Source organism: Macaca nemestrina, chromosome 15 (genome assembly GCF_043159975.1).
Source record: "Macaca nemestrina isolate mMacNem1 chromosome 15, mMacNem.hap1, whole genome shotgun sequence".
NCBI classification, from domain to species: Eukaryota; Metazoa; Chordata; class Mammalia; order Primates; family Cercopithecidae; genus Macaca; species Macaca nemestrina.
This window is the reverse complement of record NC_092139.1, coordinates 18,624,282-18,649,969: the sequence shown is the minus strand read 5'-3', so window position 1 is coordinate 18,649,969 and position 25,688 is coordinate 18,624,282. Positions and strand designations below refer to the sequence as shown.

General features: G+C 51.7%; 1 protein-coding gene and 1 long non-coding RNA gene across 6 annotated transcripts in view; one reads left to right on the top strand and one right to left on the bottom strand.

The window, feature by feature from the left end:
- LOC105496472 (cadherin 22) overlaps positions 1-25,688 on the bottom strand; it is a 135,815-nt gene that overhangs the window by 27,111 nt on the left and 83,016 nt on the right. For all 5 annotated transcript variants that reach the window (XM_071079203.1, XM_024797501.2, XM_071079202.1 and 2 more), the window contains 3 exons: positions 16,318-16,485; positions 12,481-12,674; positions 9,812-10,065 (listed from right to left, as the gene is read on the bottom strand). In XM_071079203.1, coding sequence (XP_070935304.1) covers positions 9,812-10,065; positions 12,481-12,674; positions 16,318-16,485 — 616 coding nt within the window. The remainder of the gene's footprint in view (positions 1-9,811; positions 10,066-12,480; positions 12,675-16,317; positions 16,486-25,688) is intronic.
- On the top strand, positions 1,907-6,170 carry LOC139358442 (uncharacterized). The gene is made up of 3 exons (XR_011613285.1): positions 1,907-2,046; positions 4,342-4,447; positions 5,972-6,170. It is a non-coding gene; the product is annotated as an uncharacterized lncRNA (long non-coding RNA).

The following is a 25,688-nucleotide window of genomic DNA, read 5'->3' as shown; positions in this document are numbered from 1 at the left end:
CAGAGACAGGGTTTCGCTATGTTGCCCACGCTGGTCTCGAACTCCTGAGGTCAAGTGATCCGCTCGCCTCGGCCTCCCAAAGTGTTGGGTTACAGGCGTGAACCACTGCACCCGGCCAATTCTTATCTTTCCCTAAGAGGTGCCCCTAGAATTGAGCTTGAAGGCAGAGACCGAGAGTGGGGGTGGCATTCTGGGCAGGGGAAACAGAAGGTGCAAAGGCGCTGCGGCTGAGCGTTATCCCAGAAATGGCAAACACTGCAAAATGGCTCGAACCGGGAAGCCGGAAGAGTTCGGCACCAGAACACACCGGTACAGCACGCAGTTGTCATGTACTGAGGAGCCAACGGGGAATTTTGAGCAGGGGAGAGGGGGTCGGTTGTGGCATCAGGAGGCTTCTCGGGAGGCCGCGGCGTGGACACGCGCTGGGCGAGTGCCGTGGGAGGGGGCTTGGGGACACGGCCGCCGGCTCCTCTCGCCTGCGCAGCACGCGCGAGCTAATCTGCAGATTTTCAGTTGCCGCGTGAAAAAGCCCTTTGTTCCGCCTTCTTCCCGGGCCTTTGTGTGGCGGCTCCAGGCCTTAAAGGCCCGTGTCCAACACATGTCTCGGGCAGCAGCGGCCCAAAGAGGCCCCGCCAGCTCCGGCCGCCGCTTCCCCATGCTGATAACGCTGATGGGGGCGCCGCGAGGCTGCGCGGGGACAAAGGCCTCGAACGCCAAGCGAGAGCTCATTGTGCGCCAGGACAAAGCAGCCTGGTAAGGAGGGGGCCCTGCGCAGCCACACGGCCCCTCCCACAGGCAGGAGGAAAGGGGATTTTTTGTAGTCTCCCAGAGTGGGGAGGGGAGGACCCCAGAAGCATTGCCTGCTGCGGGCCCAGAGCCCTGAGATGACCCCTCAGTGAGGCCTTGGCTGCACTGCCAAACCTCTCTGGGCCTCAACTACCCCATCTCTGAAATGGGGCTCTTGACACCCAGTGGAATTTCGTGGCTCTGAAAGCAGTCAGAGCTGGGTTTGAATCCTCTGCCACTGATTCTATCTGTATGACCTTGGGCAAGTCACTCTTTGGCTTCTGTTTACTCACCTGAAAAAGGGGATGACTCCTACTCACCTCACATTGTGGTGTTAGAGGAGGGGTGGGGCATACAGGACAGCCCTTATGCTTTTCATGTTTACTGTCCTGGAGGTGAATGCCTATGGCAAACTGTAAAGGGCTGTACCTATGGGTGTAGTGGGCATTATAAGCCAATCCCCCGAATCCCCAATTTAATGCTCGATCCTGTTCCTAAGCTGCTAAACCCATATTCTTCTTGCCCCTGGTCACCTTGAGTCCCGTTGGCCTGGGTGAAAGTACGTGGGGAGGTTCAGACCCATGATTATAATTCCTCCCTAGCATGCACTTAACAGTTTGGAGCCTGCTTCTCCCCCGACCATCCCTCCATTCATTCGTTTATGCCCTAAACACTAATTGAGTGCCTTCTCTGTGCTGGTCTGTGCTAGACTCGGGGGATAAAGTGGCAAGTGAGATAGAAGAGGTTTCTGCCAGGCATCTTATGAGGCTGATGTGGTCTCCATTTTACAGATGAAGACACTGAGGTCCAGAGAGGAAACTTGCCAAGCTTAGAGCTGCCAAGTATGGTTGTGCAGGTTGTGTCATGCACAAAGATACCAGGCCGAAGTGGGGAAGCAGGGGTGAATTCCAGCGAGCCTTCTGCTTGCCCAGCCACGTGTCCTAGACCAGGAAGTATCAAAGGGGGGCCTGTTTCTTATTTATACAAAGGTGACATGAGCTAGTGATGCCGATGCCCTGCTCAAGGGTACACAGCGACTCTGTCACAGAACTGCAAGTTGAAACCAGATCGGGGATTCCCTCCCCCAGTTTTTTTTAGCCTGACTGACAGTCCATCCAAAGTTGAACCAGCCAAAGCCTCGATGCATGAAGCTTCAGGTCCCCTTTGCCCCAGCCTGGCCCTGTCAGATATCTGAGTCCAAAGGAGGCTGAAGGAGGCTCTTGAGCATCAGCTCAGCTGGAAGGAACCTTGGAGACACAGGTGGGAGGATAGAGGCCGGGAGAGGACCAGAGACATGACACGGCCTCGGCTCCTGATCCCTCGTCAGGGCTGGGCGAGAGGCCGGGTTGATGGGAGAATGCCAACTGCCTTCTTGTTGTTTCTCCTCCCTTCTTGGCTCACAGCTGTCTCCTCTCTCCTCCCTCGATGCTGCTGCTGCTTCTCCTCCTCCTCTTCCTCCTTCTCCTTTTCCCTATTTTCTCTTTTGTTCTTTCCTCGAGGGGAAGGGAGGGGCTGGAATCTAAGTGGAGGCAGCTGTTCCCAAGGCCATAGGGCGGGGGCAGCGGGCACCCGCCATTAACCAGCTAAAGACTTGGGGCTGGGGGTCAGTGCGGCTGGCTGGGCCCAGGTGTTTTTGTTCCAGCTCAGGGAGCTAGAGAGTGAGTGGGAGGGAGGGAAGCAGTGAGGGGTGGGAGGAAGCAGTGTGTGGCAGGGACTGTGGCCTGGCAAATGTAGGGGTGGAGGGGTGGGGTGGGGGCGAAGCTTGTGCAGCTCACGTGTAGTGCTCGCGTGGGTTGTGTGTTTGGTCTGTGTTGTGGCTGGACAGTGTGTGTCAATATGTGAGTGGTGTTCCTGTGTGTGTGAGATTGTGCATTATATTTGAGCAGCAGCTCAAGAGGCAGCAGCTCAGCCCTGGATCTGGATCCAGGTCTGCGTTGCCCCCAGGCAAGTCAATTCTATCTTTAATTCCTAGCAAAATAGAGATGATAATCCTACTTTGTAAGTTGTCAGGAGAATGAAACGCATGTAAGGTGCCTAGCTGAGTTCCAGAAAATTACTCCATGAATGGGAACTATTGTCACTCTAATTATTATTCAGAGATGTCTGGTGGGGAATACACAGGAGTCCTCCCAACCCAGTGTGTGGCTTGCATACCTGGGGGCAGGGAGGTATCATGTAGGGACACAGTAGTCTGAGAAGGACAGGAGGCAGCTGTGGGTCTAGAAGGTTCTGCTTAAATTTTGCAGTCCTACTTCTCATTTGGTGACAACAACCTGAAGGGCAGCAAGGGGAACTAGAACAGGTGAGGCTGGAGGAACAGGGAGAGAATATGAGTTCGTGGCAGCTCATGTGTGTGTACACCCACATGTGCAAGGGAGGCCTGGGAATGGTGCCTAGGGGTGCAGATCTGATGCCCATCTGCCTAGGTTTGAAACCTAGCTGTGTGACCTTGGACAAGTCACCTAATCTCTCTGTTCTTCAGTTTCCTCCTCTTAAAAATGGAGATAGTAGGCCGGGCATGGTGGCTCACACCTGTAATCCCAGCATTTTGGGAGGCTGAGGCGGGAGGATCACGAGGTCAGGAGTTTGAGGCCAGCCTGGCCAACATATTGAAACCCTGTCTCTACTAAAAATACAAAAAATTAGCTGGGTGTGGTGGCACACGCCTGTAATCCCAGCTACTCATGAGACTGAGGCAGGAGAACCACGTGAACCCGGGAGGCGGAGATTGCAGTGAGCCAAGATCGCGCCACTGCACTCCGGCGCGGGTGATAGTGCGAGACTCCGTTTCAAAAAAAAAAGGGGATAGTAATACCTACCTCACAGGCTGGTTGTGAGGTTTGGACAAGTGACTACCAATAAATCACTTAAGATGGTTCTTGGTGTACAGATTAGCTTTTATTTGTTGAGCAAGACTTTGTGTCATGAGCTCTTTGAATCCTTTCAGATACTGTCATCACTCTCATTTTACAGAGGAGGAAACTGAGGCTCAGAGAAGCAGCCAGGTATCTTGCCCTGGGTCACACAGGGCTAGTTAGTGGCAGAGCCAAGCTCCCATGTCTGTTCAGAGCCAGACGTCTAAGAGTATCCTCTTAAGGAGCCAGCCAGGTACACCTGCTGGCATTTCCATGTGTTAGCAACAGCACAAAATGCTGCTGTTGTCAAGGTTAGGGTGGAGAAAATGGGGAGGGTGCTGCTTCCTGGCTGGGGGTGCACATGTGGTTTTCCTCTACATAAACATGTGCATATATAATGCATGCAGGCATAATAAATAGAGAAGGCTGCAGGCTTATGCACATACAGGCTTTCTGGTGTGCCTGTGTGTGGGCGCATGAACATACATGCAGCCGACTGAATGATGTAGCTGCCACCCAAGCTGCTTGTGTGTGTGTGTGTGTGTGTGTGTGTGTGTGTGTGTGTGTGTGTGTGTTGGGGTGTAGTGGGGGAGCCTCTTCCAAAACAAAGCAACCTGCCTCCTGCTCCACTGTCCCAACCAAGGGATTCCTTTCTGCTCACTCCACCCTATCTGTGACTGTTTTCCCCCATTCCCTTTAGGCATATACCGAAAAGCCCACACATGATGCCTGGAAAATTATATGTGGTTAATACTGGTTGCAGAATGAAAGGGAAAAAACGGGTGTGCAGACTACCAAGAAAAATGGTAATGACCATTTCCTGAGGGCCTGCTATATCTAAGCACTTAATCTTTCTTCCAGCCCTGAGAGCACCAGGCACAGAACTTGGTATGTGGTAGACATCTGATATCTATGAATGAGGCACATACTATTATGATGCCTATTTTAGAGATGGGCAAACCGAGGCTCAGAGGAGGTGCCTTGACTTGCCCAAGACTCCACAACTGAGCTGGGATTTGAACCCAGGTCTCCTCTGATTCCAAAGCCCTTGCACGTTCTGCTGCACCACACTGCAGAGTGCTGGGTGGAGAAATGAAGTGTTCGCTTCCTCCGCTGTACTGTGGACTAGCTGGTTTTGATGTTCAAAGGAAACTCACGATGGGGCTAGGTGGGAACATGGCTGGGCTGATAAATGGTCGGTCTGTCTGCAAACCTGCCTAATTGAGAGGTGGGCCCATCTGAGCACTTTTCTCCCTCCTTCTAAAGCCTTCTAAGGCTTCCCACTGCCTACAGGATAAAGTTCCACTTCTTCGTGTGGCATTCAAGGTCCTTTGCAGCCTATCTCCAAGTGCCCTCTTGGCCCTATCATGAGCTTGTCCAGCTGGTCTCCCTGCTCCCAAACTTAACCTCCTGGCTCCATGATTCTGTCCCTGCCACCTCCCCTCCCCATCACTCCAACCTGGGGCACACTCTCCCCATTCCAAGCCTTGTCCCCTTCGTCCCCCTGCAGGGGCCTCTTGGGGCAAACCTCTGTCACTCCCCTTCCTGGTGCATAAACTACTCACCCCTCCTTGAAGCTCCTGAAGCCCCTGCCTCAGCCCAAGCCCACGTGTACCTGGACCTGTCACTGTATTCGTTCACACAGGCCCAGCCTTCCCATTGGCCCATGTCTGAGGCCATCATCTCTGTGGCCAGTGCACAGCGGAGAGCACTGCACAAGTTTAGGAACCGCAGTAACCACAAGGAGAGTAAGAAGCAGGAGTGAAATGGCAAAAGGCTGGATTCAGGAAGTGGTCAGACATGGGTCAAACCCTGGTGCTTCCCTTTTTGAGCTGGGTGGCCTTGGGAAGTCATTTTCCCTCTCTGACTCTCAGTTTCTTCATCTGTCAAATGAGTACAATACCCTCCAAAGGGAAATGAAGTAACATGAGGCACCTTCTACTATCTCCAGTGCAAAGGCTCAGAAAAATCTCTCTGTACCATCTGCTTTCCTGTCATTTCCAGGCACTCATTGTGTCCTGCAAACCATGCTAGGCAGAGTCTCCCAGGATGCCACTTCATGTCTTCATTTCCAGGGACGCACCAAGCTTGTTCCTGCCTCAGGGCCATTCTACTTGCTGTTCCCTGTACCTGGAATGATTTCTCTCACATTTTTGTATGGATGACTCCCCATCATTCTGATCTCAGCTCTTGTGTCACATCCCTGACTACACAATTCAAAGTGGCCCTCTGTGGTCCCAATCCCTCCTTATCCTATCACTCTGTCTATTTTCTTCATAGTGCTTTCAGCAATTATTCCATTTAACCATTTGCTGTCTGTCTTCCTGCAGGAGAAGGCAAACTCCATGTGGGCAGGGATCCTGTTTTATCATCTCTGCTTCCTCACTGCACAGAACAGTGCCGGGCATAACTCAATGCCGAGTTGCTGCCTGAGCCTGTGACCCTGAGAACGCAGGCGCTGCCCGAATGGAACCCTTAGAGCAAGCTGGGCTCTGGCAGCACACATGGCCTGCAAGGACCCCTTCTCTGTCTCCCATAGCCCCTCACTGGCCTCCCGTTTCCATTTTTGTACCCCACAGTCTGGAAGCTCCACCCCAGTTCTGTCCTTGGCTGAGTCATCTTGGTGTCCCCAGGCCTGGCTCAGGGCCTGGCACGGAGGAGGAGCTGGGTAAATGTTTGTGGTGTTAAATTGGACCAGTCTCAAGCTCCTCACTGCCTCCACATCTGAGGAGCCCCAGGGAAGGGGCCGGCAAAGAGAGATGAAAGAAGGTGAGAAGCAGGTTTCAAAGTTGGCCCTTTCAGTGCAGATAAAAGCAGGAGGGAAGGGAGCCAAAGCAGGGAGGAGGGAGAGGACTGAGAGGGGGTGTGGAGAGTGGAATTGGAGAGGAGGGGAGCTGGCAGACGGGAGGACTGACCTGGGGCCAAGGGCTCGCCTCCCGCTCCGTGTTCTTACCCCTCTGGGAAAGCCTGCCGAATCCTCCTCCCCTCCCTGGGCCTCAGCTCCCTGACAAACGGGGGTGACAATGCCCTTCCTGGAGAGGTCTGGGCCCAGGCCAGAGGCCAAGGGGGATGTTCAGAGACTGTGCCACCAGCCCAGGTGGAAGGGAGTAGAGGAGTTCAGAGGCAGTGGCAGGATGGCATTGGCAGTGAGTGTAGTGAAAGCAGCGTGGGCATTCTTGGCTTCAGGACAGAGTCTGAGCTCCTCGGCCTGCCTCTGAGGCCCTGTTAGACTTCACTTTTGTGCCTCATCTCCCCCAGCCCCCTATAGCGATCAGGGTCTGCTCTTCTCTAGGCACACCTACCACTCCTCTGCCTGTATACTTCTGCACAAGCTGTTCCTCTGTCTGGAATGTGCCTCTCCTCATATTTACACCGTACCCAGATACCTAGCTCAGGTCAATTCCTGCCTCCTTCAGAAGCCTTCCCAGACCCCTGGGGCTATCTCCCAGTCTGAGAGTCCATGAACAGTTAAGCAGGATAGCATCTGTGTGTCTCACCTAGGGCTGCCATGTAATGTTGCACAGGCTGTGCACTGCACAATCCTGATAGCACCATTCAGACAGACAGTGATGGGGACGTTGCCCTCTGGAGTTACACAATGCAGAGGTCCTCAAATAAACTTTCCCTCCCCCTCTCCTCAATGCCCAGCACAGGGCTAGGCTCATAGTCAGCTCAGGGGTCACTCACTGACTAGGTACAGGGGTTTTGGGAATGAGTCAGGGAGCCCCAATGCCTCCTTCCCATCCCTCTCACATTGGCCATCCCCCCAGCCCCTAACCTCCTCCTCTGGATCAGTTTCTTCTACAGCCTTTCCTCCCTCCTCTTCTATTTGAACATCTTCCAACCTAGGCTACTGTCAGAGACTCCCATCACCTGCAGCTCCAAGACCCTTCCAGGGACCCCAGCTGCCCCATCCCTGCTCCGCCTCTGTCTTGCCTGTGTCTGTGTCTATTTCTTCCCTTTTCTGGCTTCCTCTCCAAGGTGCCCTTCTCTATTTACACATTGCCGGGTCAGTCCCTCTTGTCCTCTTTTTATGGGCTTTTCTTTCTCTCCAGTCTCTTCTTCTCATTGTTGGTCTCTCTACATCTCTGTGAGTCTGTTTTTCTGCCTCTTTTCTCTTTTTTTTTTTTTTTTTTTTGAGACGGAGTCTCGCTCTGTCGCCCAGGCTGGAGTGCAGTGGCGCGATCTCGGCTCACTGCAAGCTCCGCCTCCCGGGTTCACGCCATTCTCCTGCCTCAGCCTCCCGAGTAGCTAGGACTACAGGCGCCCACAACCGCGCCCGGCTAATTTTTTGTATTTTTAGTAGAGACGGGGTTTCACCGTGGTCTCGATCTCCTGACCTTGTGATCCGCCCGCCTCGGCCTCCCAAAGTGCTGGGATTACAGGCGTGAGCCACCGCGCCCGGCTCTGCCTTTCTCAATCATCATTTTTATTTTTTAGTTTATTTTAATTAATTAATTTATTTATTTATTTTGAGACAGAGTTTTGCTCTTGTCGCCCAGGCTGGAGTGCAATGGCGCAATCTTGGCTCACTGCAACCTCTGCCTCCGGGTTCAAGTGATTCTCCTGCCTCAGCCTCCAGAGTAGCTGGGACTACAGGAGTGCGCTACCACACCCTGCTAATTTTGTATTTTTAGTAGAGATGGGGTTTCACCGTGTTGGTCAGGCTGGTCTCAAACTCCTGACCTCATGTGATCCACCCGCCTCAGCCTCCCAAAGTGCTGAGACTACAGGCATGAGCCACCACGCCTGGCCTCTATTTTTACATATCATTAATTCACCACATATTCAGCACTTGTTCACTGAGTGCTAAGGCCTGGGCTAGGCCCTGCGGGTACAGCAGTGAACAAATAGACGTAAATCCCTACCCTCAGACAGCTTACCTTTCAGTAGGAGAGACAAACAAGGTAATCAGAAAAGCAGCGTGTCAGATGATGATGAAAGGTAATAAGGAAGCAGCAGAGGAAGACAGGGGATAGGAAGTATCAGGGCTAGGGGTTGGGGTGGAGTTGAAATTTTAGGAAGAGTGGTCAGAGAAGGTCTCACTGAGAAGATGACTTTTGAGCAAAGACCTGGAGGAAGTGAGAGAGCAAACTATGGGGGCTATTAAGGCGAGAACATTCTAGGCCGAGGGATCCGCTGTAGCACAAGCCCAGAGTGCAGGTGAGCTTGGTGTGTTTGCAGGGCTGTGAGGGGGCCAGTGTGGCTGCAGCAGAGTGGACTGGAAAGGAGTGGGAGGTGTGGTCTGAGAGGTTCAGGGAGGCCAGAGCTGTCATTGTCAGGGTTTGGGCTTTTATTCTGAGCCTTGTAGGTATCTTTGGAGGGCTTGGGCAGAGCAGGGCCAGGCTCTGGTTCGCCTTTGAGCAGGATCAGGCTGGCTCCTGCAACAATTCTAGGTTAAAGAGGGGTGAGGACAGAATCAGGGACACCAGTGAGGAGGCAACTGCAATACTCCAGGCGAGAGAATGGTGGCCTGGACCGAGGTGGTAGCAGCAGAGGTGGTGAGAAGTGGTCAGATTCTGGATGAATTTTTAAGGTAGAGACAGCAGAATTCGCTAATGGATTGAAGGGAGGCATGAGAGAATGAGAGGAGGCAAGGATGTCTCCAACATTTTTGACCTGAACAACTGGAAGGATGGAGCTGTCATTCCCAAGATGGAGATGACGGCAGGCAAACTGGTGTTTGGGTTTTTTATTTCCTTTGGTGGAGAGACCAGGAACCCAGTTCTGAACCTAAGTTTGAGGTGTCTAGCAGAACACCAAGGGAGATGATGAGAGAGAAGTGGGGTGCAGAGAGAAGACTGGGGGAGTCCTGGGCACAGGGATGGCCCAGTCGAGAGACCAGGGAGCCAGTGTGGCTGCAGCCAGCAGCGCGGAGGCCCTGCCAGTGCAGTGCCCGCCTCTGTGTCTGTCCCTCCTCGTTCTCTGCCTCATTGGCCTGGCTCCCCTGCCTCTCTCATTGACTGTTCTCACATCTGCTTCCTTGGCCCTTTCGCTCCGTGCCTGTTTCTCTCCATCCCTGTGCGCCTCTCTCCGCGCCTCCCTCCCCCACGCAGCCCCCTCCTTCGGCCCTCCCCGCCCCAGCCCTCCTCCCCTCTGCCCGCAGTCTGTCTGCGCGGGCGATGGCGGGATAGCAGGCAGCAGGCGTCGGCCCCGGGCGGGGGTCTCACCGGACGGGCCGGTTGGCGGCGTCGGGGTCCCGCGCCGTCACCACGCCGACCAGGGAGCCCACCTGCGCGTCCTCCTGCACCTCCAGGAGGCGGGAGGGTGGCCGGAACTCGGGGGGCTCGTCCACGTCGGTCACGGCCACGCGCACGATCGCCTGGTCGCGGAACGTGCCCAGGTCGGCGAAGCGGGGGTCCACGAACTTGTTGAGGGCCTCCAGGATCACGGTGTGCACGGGCTGGGATTCGAAGTCCAGGCGCTGGGGGAGGGAGCAGAGGGCCGGTTAGTGGGTGGGGTCTGGTGGACACTGAGGCCTTCACGAGGGAGGCCAAGGTCACACGTTGTCTCAGCAGGGGCGGCAGGGATGTTTGGGCTGCATTGCAGAACTGACCCAGACCCACTCGGTGGGTTACAGGTGGAGAAACTGAGGCTCCTCCAGGACAGTCTTGCCTCGGGACACAGCCGCTCCAGGCTACCGCGCTGAGCACCCAAACTTCCTGCCTTCCAGTGCAGTGTTGGCATATTTCATTAGTTTATTTCACCAATACAAAGCACCTACTGTGTGCCAGTGCTTTAAATATATTAACTCAACTTGACATCAACCCTAAGAGGCTTGTATTCTTATGATCGGATTTTACACATGAGGAAATCCAGGCCCAGAAAGGCTCAGTAACTTGCCGGAGTTACTGAGCAGTGAGTCACTAGCAGAGCCAGGATTCCCTGGTATGCCGGAGTTAGCAACTAATGTGAGTTGAGCCCGATAAGCCGGGCTGCCTTAGAGCTTTCCTCTGAGATCTGGTTAAATCCATGCTGAGCCTGTGCTTCTTATCGGGGGGTGCTAATGGGTGACCCTCTGATGAATGAGCTCCGTGGCTGTGTGTTAGCTCTGGCCTTCTAAAGACACTGCCTATAGCAAAGAGAAATAGCCATGGTGGAGCTGCAGGGACCTCAGTTGCATGGTGGGGGAGCGATCTGATTGGCAAGAGTGACCTTCCAGGAGACCCACAGCAGGTGCCTGCCCTGTGTATGGGGTCCACCCATTGCTCTCAGAATCCCCCACCCCCGACTTCTCCAGCAGCAAAAACATCCCTGTCCTGCCTCCAGCCTGTTGCCTGGGAAATCAGGATGCAGGGAGGCAGGCGGTGGCCTGGCCTAGGAGTGAGCGATGGACTCTGGAGCCAGGCCATCAGTCTGCTCCCTGAGCCATCACTGACTCTGCAGAGACACCCTAGGCGCCACTGCTGGAGCAGGCAGCGGGAGGGGGCCTAAGAGCTGGGGGTGGGGGAGATTAAGCAGCCCAGGGGATGAGAGCAAATGCTGTGCTGGAGTCCCCAGGCTAAGTTTGGAGCCTGATTCTGCCGCTCTGTGAAGCTGGGTTTCTCTGGGCCTCCAATTCTCCATCTGTAAAATGGGCCCATCTAACAGTTAAGGACAAATGGAGATCAAAAGAATGAAAATCACCAGTGCTTAAAAAAGGGAGATCTAAAGCTGGACCCCCTGGGCCTGTATCCCTACCGAACGATGCTAGATGCATGGTCTTGGGAAAGTTACTGAACTTCTCGGGGCCTCGGTTTCTCATCTATAAAATGAACGATAACAGTATCTCAGAGGGTTGATGAAAGGATCAAATGAGTTAATATGCAGAAAGTAGTTGAAGGGCACCTGGCACGTGGCAAGCACATTATCACAAGTAGTAGCTATTATATTATTATCCTCTGAGAGGGAGTTGAAGGAACTGGGCGTTTTCTGTATCCTCAAGCCCTCAATGCCAGGTAAAGAGCGGGTCATTATGTGCTTGCTGAGTGAAAGAAGGACTGTTGAGGGCAGATATTTCTGGAGGTCCTGGAAGGCAGAGCTCAGGCTGATAGGCACAGATTTAAGGAGACCGATGCCAGCTGAATGGGAGGAAGAAGAGCTGGACAGTGGCAGAAAGTGAGCATTCTGTCCCTGGAGAGATACAAACAAAGGCCTATGACCACTTTTGGGCTCGTGCAGGGGACTCAGACCTCCCATGGGAGAGTGGGGTTGGAGCGGGTGGTCTTAATGGGCTTTGCAGCCCTGAGTTGCCAAGCCCCTGACCAAGTCCTGGAAGATGGATTTTTGGCTCTTTATTTGAACTCCCTAGGGACTGCTGAGTTTGCAGTTTTAGTTTCTGGTTCCTGGGCCAGCCAGTGGGCAAGGAAGGCTGTTAGACTCAGGAAGGAAAGAACTTTGGAGTCTCCAGACCTGGGTTCAAATCTCTACTATGTACCTTACAGGTGTCACCTTGGGCAAGCCCCTTGACCTCTCTGAGCCTCTATTTTCTTAGTTGTAAAAATGAGGATAGTGGGAAACTTCAGAGGGAAACACGAAGATTAAAGAGAATGAGGAGTGTGAAGAGCCTGGCAAGGATGTGAAGCACACATCAGAGTGTTTGAGGGTGTGGATTCCCATCTGGATTGAACCCCGGCTCTGACAACCAGCTGTGCACCCTCAGACAGGTCACTTCACCTCTGTATGCCTGGTTTGCAAAAGAAGAATGATACCATCAGTGTTTTTCCAGGTTGGTCCTGGGCCTCTAGAGAGAACTAATCCATTGAGTGGAGTGAGATGGGGGTATTTGGCTGCCCAGAGGCCTCCCTGATCCTCCCGCCCCTGAGGTCTGCCTCCCCCATCCCTCCTGAGGCAGCTGCACCTTCTGCACTACGATGATGGCCTCCTGCGTATCGCTGTCTGTGGTGACCTTGAACACATCGCCGCCGCTGCCGCTCTCCTCCTTAAGGTGGTAAGTCATGTCCGTGTTCTCTCCCACGTCTGAGTCCTCAGCCTTCACACGTCCCACGGCCGTTCCGATGGGGGCTGACTCCTGGATGCTGAACTGGTACATCTCTGTGGGGAACACGGCCATGAGCAGGGATGAAGGCAGCCCCTACCCCAGCCTCTGCCAGCAGTGGGGGAGGGGACAAGGGGGCCCAGGTGAGCCTCTATGGAGGACAGTGCTTGAAAGGGGCTCTCAGCTTGGCCAAAGTGGGGGCTGGGAGAGGCATGTCCCTTGCAGGAGTTTGGGTGGCAGTGCAAAGGGAGGTTTTAAATTCTGACCTTTGGTTTTATTCACTGGTTGATTTGGGAAAATGCCTGCAGTTCTTTGGGCCTCAGTTTCCCTACCTAGCCAGTGACAGGGACAGAGGAGCACAGTGATAAAGGCTAAGGCTCTGGAGTCCTAGCTGTGTAACCTTGAGCCTCAGTTTCCTCATCTGTAAAATGGAAATAAATAATGATGGTGCCTTCCTAACAGCTGTGTGGTTATGACAACTAACTTAGATGATGACACCTGTAACATGCTTAGTGCAGTGCCTGGCACTTGGTAGCTACTCAAGAAATAGAATAAATTGTGTTAAAATGGTGGGGCTTCATACTGATTTTGCTGTTGATGTTAACGGTAGTTATTCCTTCATTTCAACGTATACATTGAGCACCTATTATGTCCCCAGACATCATGCAATTCTAGGGACTATCGTTACAGCAGCAAATAAAATGGACCAAAATTTCAGCTCTCATGTTGCTTTACTCTTAATAGAAAGGGAAAGACACTAAACAATCACATCAGTGAAACATACAGTATGTCCAATGGTGATAGGTACTTAGGAGAGAGAGAAAGCAGGGAAGGTGCAGGAGTGCTGATGAGGGTGTCACACAGTTCTAAATAGGCTGATGGAGAAAGGCCTCTCAGAGAAGATGACATTTCTGCAGAAGTCAGAAGGAGGGGAGGGAGCGAGCCAAGTAGATATTTGGGAAAGAGCTTTCTAGACAGAGGGAGCAGCAGGTGCAAAGGCCCTGAGGTGGGTGCTGTGCCTGGCATGTTGGAAGAATGGCAAGATGGCCGTGTGGCTGGAGGGGAGGAGCAGAGGGGAAACCAGAAGGAATGAGATCAGATGGGATGGAGGCTGCCGCCTGCTTTCCAACCAGAGCTGAGGTCGAGGTGAGGATGACTTGCTAAGTGATAGGCCAGCCTAGCTGAAGCAGGGACTGTGGGGATGTGTCTCTTGGGGGCTCCACAGGTCTTGGTAACCCTTGCATGGAGTGGCTGCCTCTGATTCATCCTCATACAGCAGCCGAGGTGGGACACTTTCTGAAACACAAGCTGAACATGCCACTCCCCTGCTTTAATCCATTCCATAGCTCCCCATTGCCCTTGGGATGGAGTTATGCAAGCCCCTTGGCCTGCCCTACAAGACGCTGCCTGGCCCCTGCTGGCTTCTCCAGCTTCATCCTCCAATCCCCACTCCGTCTCTAGCTTCAGCCTTGCTGAAGTTCTTGTGATTCTGCAACTCTGACTCACTCTCTCTCACCTCCAGGCATCCCCTCTCCCTGTCCTCCTCTCTGCCTTTGCCTTCCCAATTCCCGCTCTGCCTTTCAGTCTCACTGAATGTTACCTCCTCCAGAGAATCCTCCCAGACCTCCAGGCTCTGCTCCTGTGCTCCCTTGGCCCCCAAGCGTATCCCATTGTTAGAATTACTACGTTTTTACTCTCATTTTCTGTTTATTCTCTCTCTCGGGTATGAGCTCTTGGAAGAAAGGGACCACATCTCTTATTCATCAGGCATTCCCAGTGCCTGGCAGAATGCCAGGCTGTCGCATAAATGAAATGTGTGAGGGACTAGTGAGTGTATGAATGAAAACCAGCATGAGTTACCAGTAGACACCCACCAGATTAACACAAATCAAAGAACGTGACAGTACTAAGAGTCAGTGAGGATGTGGTACAATGGACATGTGCGTTTCCTCATGGGGGAAAAGAGTTTGGCTTTATTTGGTAAAGTTGAAGATGACTACATCCCATGACCCAGCAATTTCACTCCTCTATATCCATAGAGAACAAGTGCAAATGGGCACCTGGAGACCTGCGGCAACAAGGTTCAAAGCAGTCTCCTTCCCATAGCCCCAAACTGGAAATAATGCCCGTGTCCACCACCACCAGAATAGACAATTATGGAATACTATACAGCAAAGAAAATGAATAAATTATAGCTACCAGCAACGTAAGTTCATAAACATAATTTTGAGAGGTAAAAAGCAAGACAAAAACACTTTGTATTGTATGATTCATCCCATTTACATAAGATTCAAAAATGGATGAAATTAGACTTCTGTCTGGTGATGCCTACATAGATGAACAGACTCAAAAGATGGCCATCACAAAAGCAGGTGGTGGGTAACTGAAGGGAGGAGTTGGGGAAGAGGCTATGATCAGAAAGGACATATTAGGGCTTCTGGGGTCCTGGCTGGTGGTCACAGGAGTGTTTGCTTTATAATTATTTGTTGAACCAAACATTTATATTTTATGTTCTTTTTGTGTGCTATAGTTCATGATAAGAAAGACAGAAAGAAAAAGAAAGGAAGGAGGAAAGGAAGGACGAGCAGGAAAGCAAACCTTCTGGGGACCCTGGCCTCCTCCTCTCTGCTCTGCCCCACCCCTTCCAGCTCAGAGCTCATTCAAAGCCTGGCACAAATGGGCAGAAGACTGGGTGGGGGTGCGTCCCACCATCCAACCTGTCTGCATGGGCCTTCAGGGGCTGGGGCTGGGCTGGGAGATTGGGCAGTGGGATGATTTCCATACCAGGCTCCCTGGCACCGGGAAGCCGGTTGGTGAGCTCAGCCCACTCCGCTCTCTGTCTGAGCTGAGGCTGTAGGCCGCAATGATGCTGCGCTCTCAGCTAAGGGATTGGATTCCCTTATCTCTCGGGGGGGTCAGTCCCCTGTGGCGGGGCCTAATGTGAGAGCAGCAGACCTTAAGTAATGACTCACCCGATAGGAATCAGCCCAGCTCCCCGCGGCATTTAGTCTCTGCCAGCTTTGGTGGCTTCCCTGTCGTGGCTCTCGGCCTGAGCCTGGGACAGAGGGGCTGGCTGGGCTGATAGGGAGCTGGGAGGCTGGGCCGGAGACATCCTCCAATCCCCGCTGTGCCAGCAGAGGCAGAGGGTGGAAAGGCCTCCTAATTCAGAAGCACAGAGTCCCGCTACCCAGGCTCAGAGGAGGAGGGAAATGCCTGTCACTCAGACTTAGTTTTTCTCTGCACAACCTCCATCTGTCTGGGGGCTAAGCAGCCTCTGCCTAGATCCCTGGGCGCCCCCTTTCTCCCCAGTACCTTCCCTTTGCAAGCCTAGGTCAGCGGCATGGGATTGTCCAACAAGTGGCTAGGGGAGTGGGCAGGGGCCAGTGAGGGCTTGGAGGATGGACAGAAGGGTGGATGGGTGGGGCTCCCCCTCTGCCGGAAGCAAGAGGAGGTCTGGGAAGGTGATGGCATGTTACTTGGCTCTGTGGGGCATCGACCAGCCCTGGGGTCTTCCTTGGTAGGAGGCATGGTTGGAGGAGGGCTGGGGGATAGCTGGTGGCTTGGGAGGACAGACAGACAGACAGGGGGAAGCCCTTCTTTTGGTGAGGAGTCTAAAGGGAAGCTGGGGTCGGCAGGTGGCTTGGATGGGCTAACAGACAGACACACAGACGCTCCTTCCTCTGGGAAGGCCTCACTCACTCTGCGGGAAACGGGGAGGGTTGTCATTGACGTCGGTGACTACGATGGTGACGGTAGTGGAGCCTGAGAGGCCACCCAGCTGACCCGCCATGTCTGTGGCCTGGATCACCACCTCGTAGCGCTCCTGGCTCTCGCGGTCAAGGTCAGGCACAGCCGTCCGGATTACACCTGTGGGTGAGTGAGAGTGAGGCCAGGATGCCCCACACCAGCTGCCTACTGATGTGGAGACCCCTGTACAGGTGGGATTCAGACCCCGTGACTCCTGGGGAAATTCAAGTTCAGGAGGAGAGTGGGCCACACAAGGACATCCATGTGGCCACCATGTGGGACAGGGTTCAGCAGCTTCCACACACACACACACACACACACGCTCATACAGTTACAGATACACATGCCCACACAGATATACTCACACATGCTCACACACACAGTCACACAGATAGACTCACACACTTGCTCATACAGATGCAGATACTCACACATACACACATGCTCACACAGATGCACACACATGCTCATATACTCACATACACTCCTGCAGATACATTCACACAGGCTCACACAGAATAACACACACAGGCTTATGCAGATACATTCATAAACTCATACACATTCCTATAGATACACTCACAAACACACACTCATATACCCTACAGATCCAGTCATATGCTCACAGTCACACTCACAGACTCATACAGAATTGCATACAGGCCTATACAGGTAACCCACACACTTACCTGCCCGTGCAGAAACGCACACGGGCTCAGATACACTCACACATCCATACAGAAACACGTATACTCACACCTGGCCATACAGATGTGTTCTCATAAATAACTCATACTCACATACACACAAACACACAGAGACACTCTCAAATACACACTCAACGATCCACACACACGCATACTCTCAAATACATATCCTCCCACACAAACACACACACACAGACACACTGACATATACACATACACTCTCATACACACTTTAACACATACACACACTGAAATACATATGCTTTTTTTTTCTTTTTCTTTTTTCTTTCCTTTTTTTTTTTTTTTTTTTAAACAGACTCTCACTTTGTTGCCCAGGCTGGAGTGCAGTCGTGCGATCTCAGCTCACTGCAACCTCCTTCTGGGTTCAAGCAACTCTCCAGCCTCAGCCTCCTGAGTAGCTGGGACTACAGGCGTGCACCACTATGACCGGCTAATTTTTGTATTTTTAGTAGAGACAGGGTTTTGCCGTGTTGGCCAAGCAGGTCTCGAACTCCTGGCCTCAAGTGATCTGCCTGCCTCGGTCTCCCAAAGTGCTGGGATTACAGGCGTAAGCCACTGCACCTGGCCTCAAATACATCCAATTTCAAACACACTTGCTCATACACATTGCACATGCGTTATCTGTCACACAGACACAACACAAAAGCAACAGAATGGACTATTTGGTTTACTAAAAAGAGGACTGCAAGCTAGAACCTGCCACTGTGTGACTCCCCTGGGCAACTAATCCCACTTTTGGGGCCTCGGTTTCCCCACTTGACATTCTATGCATGAACCAGGTCTGCGTCAGTAACGCACAGCCCAGAGCCAGGCATGGAGCAGCAGCTTGGCGGGTGTGAACTGGACTCATGTCCACACTCATGTACACTCACTATGCTGTCACACTCACTTGTATACACACATGCAATGTAGTTCACACATTTGTAGAGTATGGGCATAAGAACACATACAAAGTCCCTTACACACGTGCACACTCATAGCTACCGTCACGCACTCTTATTCACACCCTCCTCCCACAACCAAATCATCCCCCAGCCCTAGAGGCCCACCGCCACCCTCTCCAGGCCCTAGATCCTCTGTCCAGGCATCAGCTAATTGCTGAGCAGACAGTCTTCCAAGCTGCTATTGGAAGCGGGGAGGGGAGCAGGCGTGGGGGTGACCACAAGATTAATTCTGCTGTGGGGAAGACTGGGCTTCTTGTCTCCCTGCCGGTAGAAGCGACAAAGGTAGGGCGGGGGAGTCGATGAGACATTCAGAGCCTGTCCCACCACCCACTCCAACCTGCCGAGCACAGGTGGTGACAGGTGGTGCCTGGAGCCTGTGTGCCAGGTGGAGTCATGCACCAGCAGCCCCATGCTGCGCCCCATAAAACCCAAGCTCCGACACCTGATGTCCCCCAACAGTCCCCAGATTCCCATACAGGCAACAGAATGGAAGGAGAGGCTGTAGTGTGTGTGTGTATGTGTTTGTGTGTGTATTTCTGCGTGTACCTGTGGTAGGGGAGCCAGAGGTGGGGCGCCTAAGGGGTGGTCCCACTTTCATGGGATCACATGCAGATATGGAATGGGTATTCTGTCTAATCAAGGGTCACACAAACCCTCTATCAGTGGCCTTCTCAACTCCTCAGTAGACCCCCCCGACCCCTTCTCTGCCACCATTGGTCTTCCCAGGAACAGGGGAGTTTTGGCAGTGGATTGCCTTGGGATAAATTCCAGATCTGCCATTTCTTTGGTCATGTGATTTTGAGCAAATCCTTTCACCTCTTTGAACCTCAGTGTCCTTATCTGTAGAATGGGACAACCACCATACTGACTTAAACAACAGGATTTCTCAAACTTGGCACTGCAGACATTTTGGGCAGAATAATTCTCTGTAGTGTGTGTGTGTGTGTGACCTGCACGTTGTAGGATATGTAGTAGCATCCTTGGCCTCCCACCACTAAATGCCAGCAGCACTAACTGTTGCCTTAGTTCCAAAACTGTCTCCAGACATTGTCAAATGGATCCTGGGGCAAGACTGGTTGAGAACCACTCGTACAGGATTTCATCTCATGAGAATTACATGTAATAAAAATTATTATTATTATTATTCTAAGCACCTTAGGTGAATTGCCTCATTTAATCCTCTCAATATTCATATGTGGAAGGTGCTGTGATTATACCCATTTTATAGATGAGGAGACAGAGGCATGGAGAGGCTAAGTACCTTGTTGAAGGTCACACGTGTAGAAAGTGCATAGCCAGGACACTGAGGCTTTGCAGCCCTGGACAGCAGGGGCTGTACAGGGAAGGTGGAGTGTATCATATTCTCCACCCCGGGGTGTTGGAAAGAGAGAACAGAAGGCAGACAGAGGGGAGGAAGAGAGCGAAGGTGATGGACAGGGAAGAGGAGAGAGAGAAGAAAAGGAGTCCCAGGGAAAGAGAGGCAGGGAGAAACCTAGTGAGAGGCAGGAGGAAAGAGACAAAGAAAAGGGAAGAAAGGAAGGTAGGGGAGGGGAACAGAGAGAGAGGGAGGCTGAAAGAGACAGAAAGAGAGAAGGGAAGATGGGGGGGTAGATAAACCAGAGAGAAAGTCAGAGATACCCAGAAAGAGACAGTAAGAGAGAAACAGAGACCTGGAGAGAAACAAAGAGGAAGAGAAAGAAAGGAGGGAAGAAAAATGGGCAAAGAACAACTAAGAGAGCGGGAGCAGACATACAGAAAACTGAGAGGGAGATGCAGGAAGGGTGAAGAAAGATGGTGGGGGGTGGGGAGGGGAGGGCAGGTAGGCTTACAGTGCAGCAGCTGCCAGGCCAGGGAGCAGGGGGTCCCAGGTGGAAAGGTGGAGAGGGAGTGACTTTAGCTGAGCACCTGCTGTGTGCTAAGCTTTGTGCTGGTCACTTGCCATCAGGACCTCAGTGAATGTAGAGGATTCATGGTAGGATCTGGGGTCACTGTGCATCTATGGGCTTGGGCACCAAAGGCTCAGTGTCCCAGATCTGAGCAGGGGTTGGAGCAGGGGTCCGGCTCCACTTCTGTGAGTGAGAGAGGCTCCATGTGGCTGCCCTCTTTGCTGTCCCTGTCACTTCCAGCTCCTGAGGAACTGGGGACACAACACTCTTCTCACTTGGAAACTGGTCCTGAAGCCTTATAGCATGTAGGATTCAGGTGCCATCTCTGGGTGTGTGTGAGTTGGGTCCCCAGAGGCCACACTGCCCCTGGGCCTTGTTCTCCGGATCCAGGGAACAGGGTCGGTTGCTATGGTGACAGTGCCCAGTGAACCACACCTTCCGGTATCCATGCCCTTGGGTCATTCCCTCCCACATTGACTCTGGCCAATGGGACATCAGCAAGTGTGCGCTGGCCAATAGGACATCAGCAAGTGCGACAAAAGCAGAGGTTTGATAAGCCCCCGTATGCTGCGGCTTGTCCTCTTGGAATCCTGAGACCACTGTACTGTGAAGAAGCCCAGGATAAAAGGCCACATGGAGAGGGAGGCCTAGTCATGCCAGCTGTCCCAGCGAAGTCGCTCCCAGCGACCCGACAGCTGACTGTTGCTGCATGAGTGACCCTAGCAAAAGAACTGCCCAGCTGACACACCAAATTGTGACAAATAATAAATTATTGTTGCTTTAAGCTACCACGCTTTGGAGGTGGGGTTTTTTCTTTTTTTACGTAGCTCTAGATGACTGGTACAGAAATCCAGTTGGCTGGGCCATTCCTCTGCTGATTTTGTCTGGGCTCACTCACACAGCTGAGCCTAAACCGGAGGAGCAGCTGACTGGAAGGTCCAAGATGGCTCATTTACATGTCTGGCAGTTGGTCTTGGCTGTCGGTGGGGACACATTGGTTCTTTCATCCTCCAGTAGGCTGGCTTCCTTACATAGCAGTCTCAGGACTGTGTTCCAGGACAGTAAAAGTGAAAGCTGCAAGGTCTCTTAAGGCCTAATGTCAGAATTTGCATAACATGACTTCTGCCACATTCTATTGTCCAAAGTAGTCCCAGGTGAACCCAGGTTCAAAGGGTGGGGAAACAGACTCCACCTCTTGCCTGGAACAGTGGCAAAGTCACATTACTAAGAGGCCGTGTGCAGGGCAGGGAGGAATTGATAACATATTTTCCTATCTACTATGTTCTACTCCACTCTCTTCCTCCTGATGCTGGGAGAAGCACGGTGGAGACTATCGCCCTCTGAAAGATCTAGGGGTACAAAAATTCCAAATCAGTCCATGAAGTTGCTCTTGAAGCCTTCCAGCTCTTTGACTTCATCCATTCACTCATTCATTTGTTACAGTCTTGCTGAGGGCCTACTACACATGCCAGGGCTGCACAGAATCAGATAGGCTGCAGTGTGAAAAGGAGGACTCTGGGGCCAGACAGCTATAGGCTCAAGTCTTCTTTCCACCATTTACATGCTAGCTGACCATGGGCGAGTTCCTGGGCCTCTCTGAGCCTCTGTTTCCTCCTATGTAAAATGGGGACACGCACCTGGTAGGGCTGTTGAGAGTACTGAATGAGAGGAAGCTTCCAGCAGCATCTCACATTTTGGAGATGCCTTGCTGATCTCTTTCCTCAAGTTCTGCATTGGATACCTCCATAAGTAAGTTTCACAGAGGCAGAGATCCATGCTGGTCTTGTTCGTCTCGTATCTATAGGGCCTGGCACTCAGCAAGTGCTCAAACGACATTTTGACTGGCTGCCTCCCAGTGCCCCTCCACTGCCCCTCTCACAACCTGGGTGTCACTATCTATTTGCTTCTCTGCTAGAGCAGAAGCTCCGTGAAGGCAGAAACCAGGTCTAGTTCCTTATCCTGACCCCAGGATCTGGCATTTAGAAGGTGCTCAACAAATGTTAGTTTCATTTCCTCCCTGTAAAATGGACGACTCTGGCTCAGTTGAGAATTTTCAGCAGAGATCTTGAAATCTCACAGAATATTTCTATTCCTGCTGGGGTGGTGGTGGGCGGGGGCTGGTAATTATAACCTGGCCTCAGCTCCCGCAGCCTTGTCTTCACCCATCGTCCCCAGTTCCAGCTGTTGTCCTGGCCACCCCTGCCGTCCCCTCCAAATGCTGCAAAAGGGGCCCTGGAGCCCATGTGATGCCTCATTAGCCCGCAAATGCCATCCCTGTTGGCCCTGTGGGGGGCCTGCTGGCAGGCCTGGCCTTTAAAACACACAAGTTAATTCCTCCTCTGGCACTGGGGCCTCGCGGCGCCCCGCCTCCTCCCTTCCCTCACACCTTCCTCCCAGGCCCCGTTCCGGCTCTGCTCCCTGCTATCTGCACAGCGAGAACAGACTGTACCTCGCAGCAGCTGCTATATATAGACCCGCATCAGCGGAATATTCCTGGCTGGGGAAATGGAGCTGGGGCTGGGAATGGCACCAGGGCAGCTCTTGCCGTGGGGCTGTGGGCAAGGGGAGGCAAAACCTGGTTCTTCCTGGGACGTGCCAGAAAGGACCCTTTCAGACTGAAGAGTTGAGGGACTCTGGAGCAGGGACCCCATTTGAACTTCTTCACCTGCCTTGCCTGCTCCTCACTTTCTGACCTCTTGGGAACTGTTCCTGCTCCCCCAGGCCCTGTGGCCTCCCAGTTGTCACCATCTTCTGGGCCCTCTGCAGTGGGGGATGCTGTTTCTTAGAAATTGGCTGTCCTTCTCACTCTCATGTCCTCCCCACTCTCTGATCCTTCATCTGCCCAGCCTTGCCACCTCCCAAGACTCAGTTTTGGTCCTTCTCTTATTTCTATGTTCTTTCTTCCCCCTATCTCCCCAAGGTTTATCAACCCTAAGGTCCCCACTTCCTCAGGCTGAATGCATGAAGCCTTCCTCATCACCATCACTATCCTTTTGTGCCAGGGCTCAGGCTGAGCACTTTATACACTTCCTGTTCCTTTGGCCTGCATTGTTGGTCCCCAGGAATCTGCATGGCTCATACCTTCACTGCACTTGGTCTCTGCCCCAAGGTCACTTCCCCAGAAAGGCCTGTTGTGATTTCTTTCTCTCTTTCTCTCTCTCTTTTTCCTTCCTTCCTTCCTTCCTTCCTTCCTTCCTTCCTTCCTTCCTTCCTTCCTTTCCTTCCTTCCTTCCTTCCTTCCTTCCTTCCTTCCTTCCTTCCTTCCTTCCTTCTCTCTCTCTCTCTCTCTCTCTCTCTTTCTTTCTTTCTTTCTTTCTTTCTTTCTTTCTTTCTTTCTTTCTTTCTTTCTTTCTTTCTTTCTTTCTTTCTTTCTGTCTTCTTTTTTTCTTTCTCTTTCCTTTCTTTTTGAGATCGAGTCTTGCTCTGTCGCTCAGGCTGGAGTGCAATGGCACGATCTCAGCTCACTGCAGGGTTCGGGCAATTCTCCTGCCTCAACCTCCCCAGTAGCTGGGATTACAGGCACATGCCACCAAGCCCGGCTAATTTTTGTATTTTAGTAGAGATAGGGTTTCACCATGTTGACTAGGCTGGTGTCGAACTCCTGACCTCAAGTGATCCACCTGCTTTGGCCTCCCAAAGTGTTGGGATTACAGGCATGAGCCACGGTGCCCGGCTGTGATGTCTTAATCTAAGTCCTTCCTCTACATTAGGTTTTGCCCTCACACTCGTCACTGCTTTACATTATGTTACATGTGTACATGCTCATTTTCTATATTCTCTACTTCAATAAAAGTTCCATGAATGCAGAGCCTTAGATTTGCCTACTACTGCATTCCTAGTGCCTAGAACAGAACCAGGCACATAATAGGCACTCAATAAATAATTGTTGAATGAATGAGTGAACTGTCCCATTGAATTCTCACAACCATCACATGAGATGGGTATGACTCTCCCCTGTGCACATGGGGAAACTGAAGCTTTAAGAGCCCCAACCATTCTTGGAGCTCCACACCTGTATTTCACATGGCCTGCTAGAAGTTCTAGGTGTTTCTTTCCCTGTTTTCTCTCATCTTAAAGCCAATATAGTTAAAGCTGAATTATTTAGCTCTGCCTCAGATTCCAGGGCATATTCACTCATTCCTCTGCTCTAGTAGCTTTCTTAATTTACACTCCTCCTGTTTCTGTTGGTGGTACCCCTTGCCTAGATGAATAAATCCTACTACGTGGAAAGAAACTCTGCCTCCTCCCTCAACCTAGTCCTGCAGATTCGTGTTGGCCCCAAAGGTTTGTCCTTTGCAGGATCTTACTGCCACCCCCATTCTCTCTTCTTGGCATCTCAATCAATCCTCCTACGAATTCTTCATCATCCCTGGCCTCCTAGCTAGACAGGTAGGTTAAGGAGTCTTGAGCGAGTGTCAAGAAAGGGCACAGGCTTTTGGTTTTTGCCTTTTGGGACTCTATGCTGGGCATCCTGGGCTCTAGGGCCTCCCTGCCTCCAATTCCTGCCTCTGAGCCAAGCTCTGTAGCAGCAGCCCAAGGGATCTTGTTAAAATGAAAACCAGAGCATGTCATTTCCTTGCTTAGAAGTCATCAATGAACCTGCACTGTCGGTGACGAGGAGGGGAAACTGGCACTCTCACACGTGACTCACGGGAGTGTCGTCTGGTACATTTCGGCATTATCTATCGAGATTCCAAATGCATATGCCCTTTGACCCAGCTTCTCCACTTCCTGAAAATTATCCTGCAGATATACTCACACAAGCACAAAATGATGTATGTGTGAGGTTATTCACTGTAGCATTGTTCGTTGTAGCAAAAGATTGGAAACAGCATAAGTGTCCACCGGTAGGGGACTGGTGAAATAAATTTTAGTGTATCCATAACACCCATTAAATAAGAGAATGAGGAAGCTCTTTATGTACTGATATGGAATAATCTTCAAGATGTATCGTCAAGTGAAAAAGGCAAGCCGTGTGTATAGTATGTTTATAGCTACCATTCATGTAAAAAAATAAAACAAATACATGTACTTTATTTTCTTGTACATGTACAGAATAGCTCTGGAAGATGCATGAGAAAATTACATTGGCTGCCTTGGGGATACAGACTGGGTGTCTGGGGGACTGGATGGGGTGAAGAATTGCTACTAAATGCCTGTTTGGACTTTTTGAATTTTGAACCTTGAGATGTATTATCTATTAAACATGACAATATTTTCGAGTGAATGAGTCTAAGATCTCATAGGATATATACACCAAGTGGCTACCTTTGGGGCTGCAATTACTGGGGATAGAGTGGGAAGCACTTTCTTTTTCTTTCTTTTTAGCATTTCTTTAATGTTTGAATGTTTTCTAAAATGTATTACTTTTGTGGGGAGAAAAAAAAATAACGAAGATACTTTGTGTGAGAGAATACAATTATAACTGTGCTTATGGATTGGAATCCTCTCCCTTCTCCCCCAGACAAAAGAAACACACAAAGAAAAACCCAAAACCCAAATCCATCAACTCCCCCCAACCCTACTTCCCAACTTTGTCCTTAGAATGAAATGCAAGCTCCTTAGTCTGGCTCGTACCAGCACAGCCAGGCCCCTGCCACCCTCTCGATGTCACCTCTCAACAAACCTGATTGCCCAAGCATGAGCTGCTTACAATTCCCCTCATGCCTCCAAGCTGTTCTGCTTCTCCCAACTTTGGCCTGCACCATACCCTCTACCTGGAATGCCCTTCTCTGAAATCTTGCTCTGGCAACACTTTCTTCCTC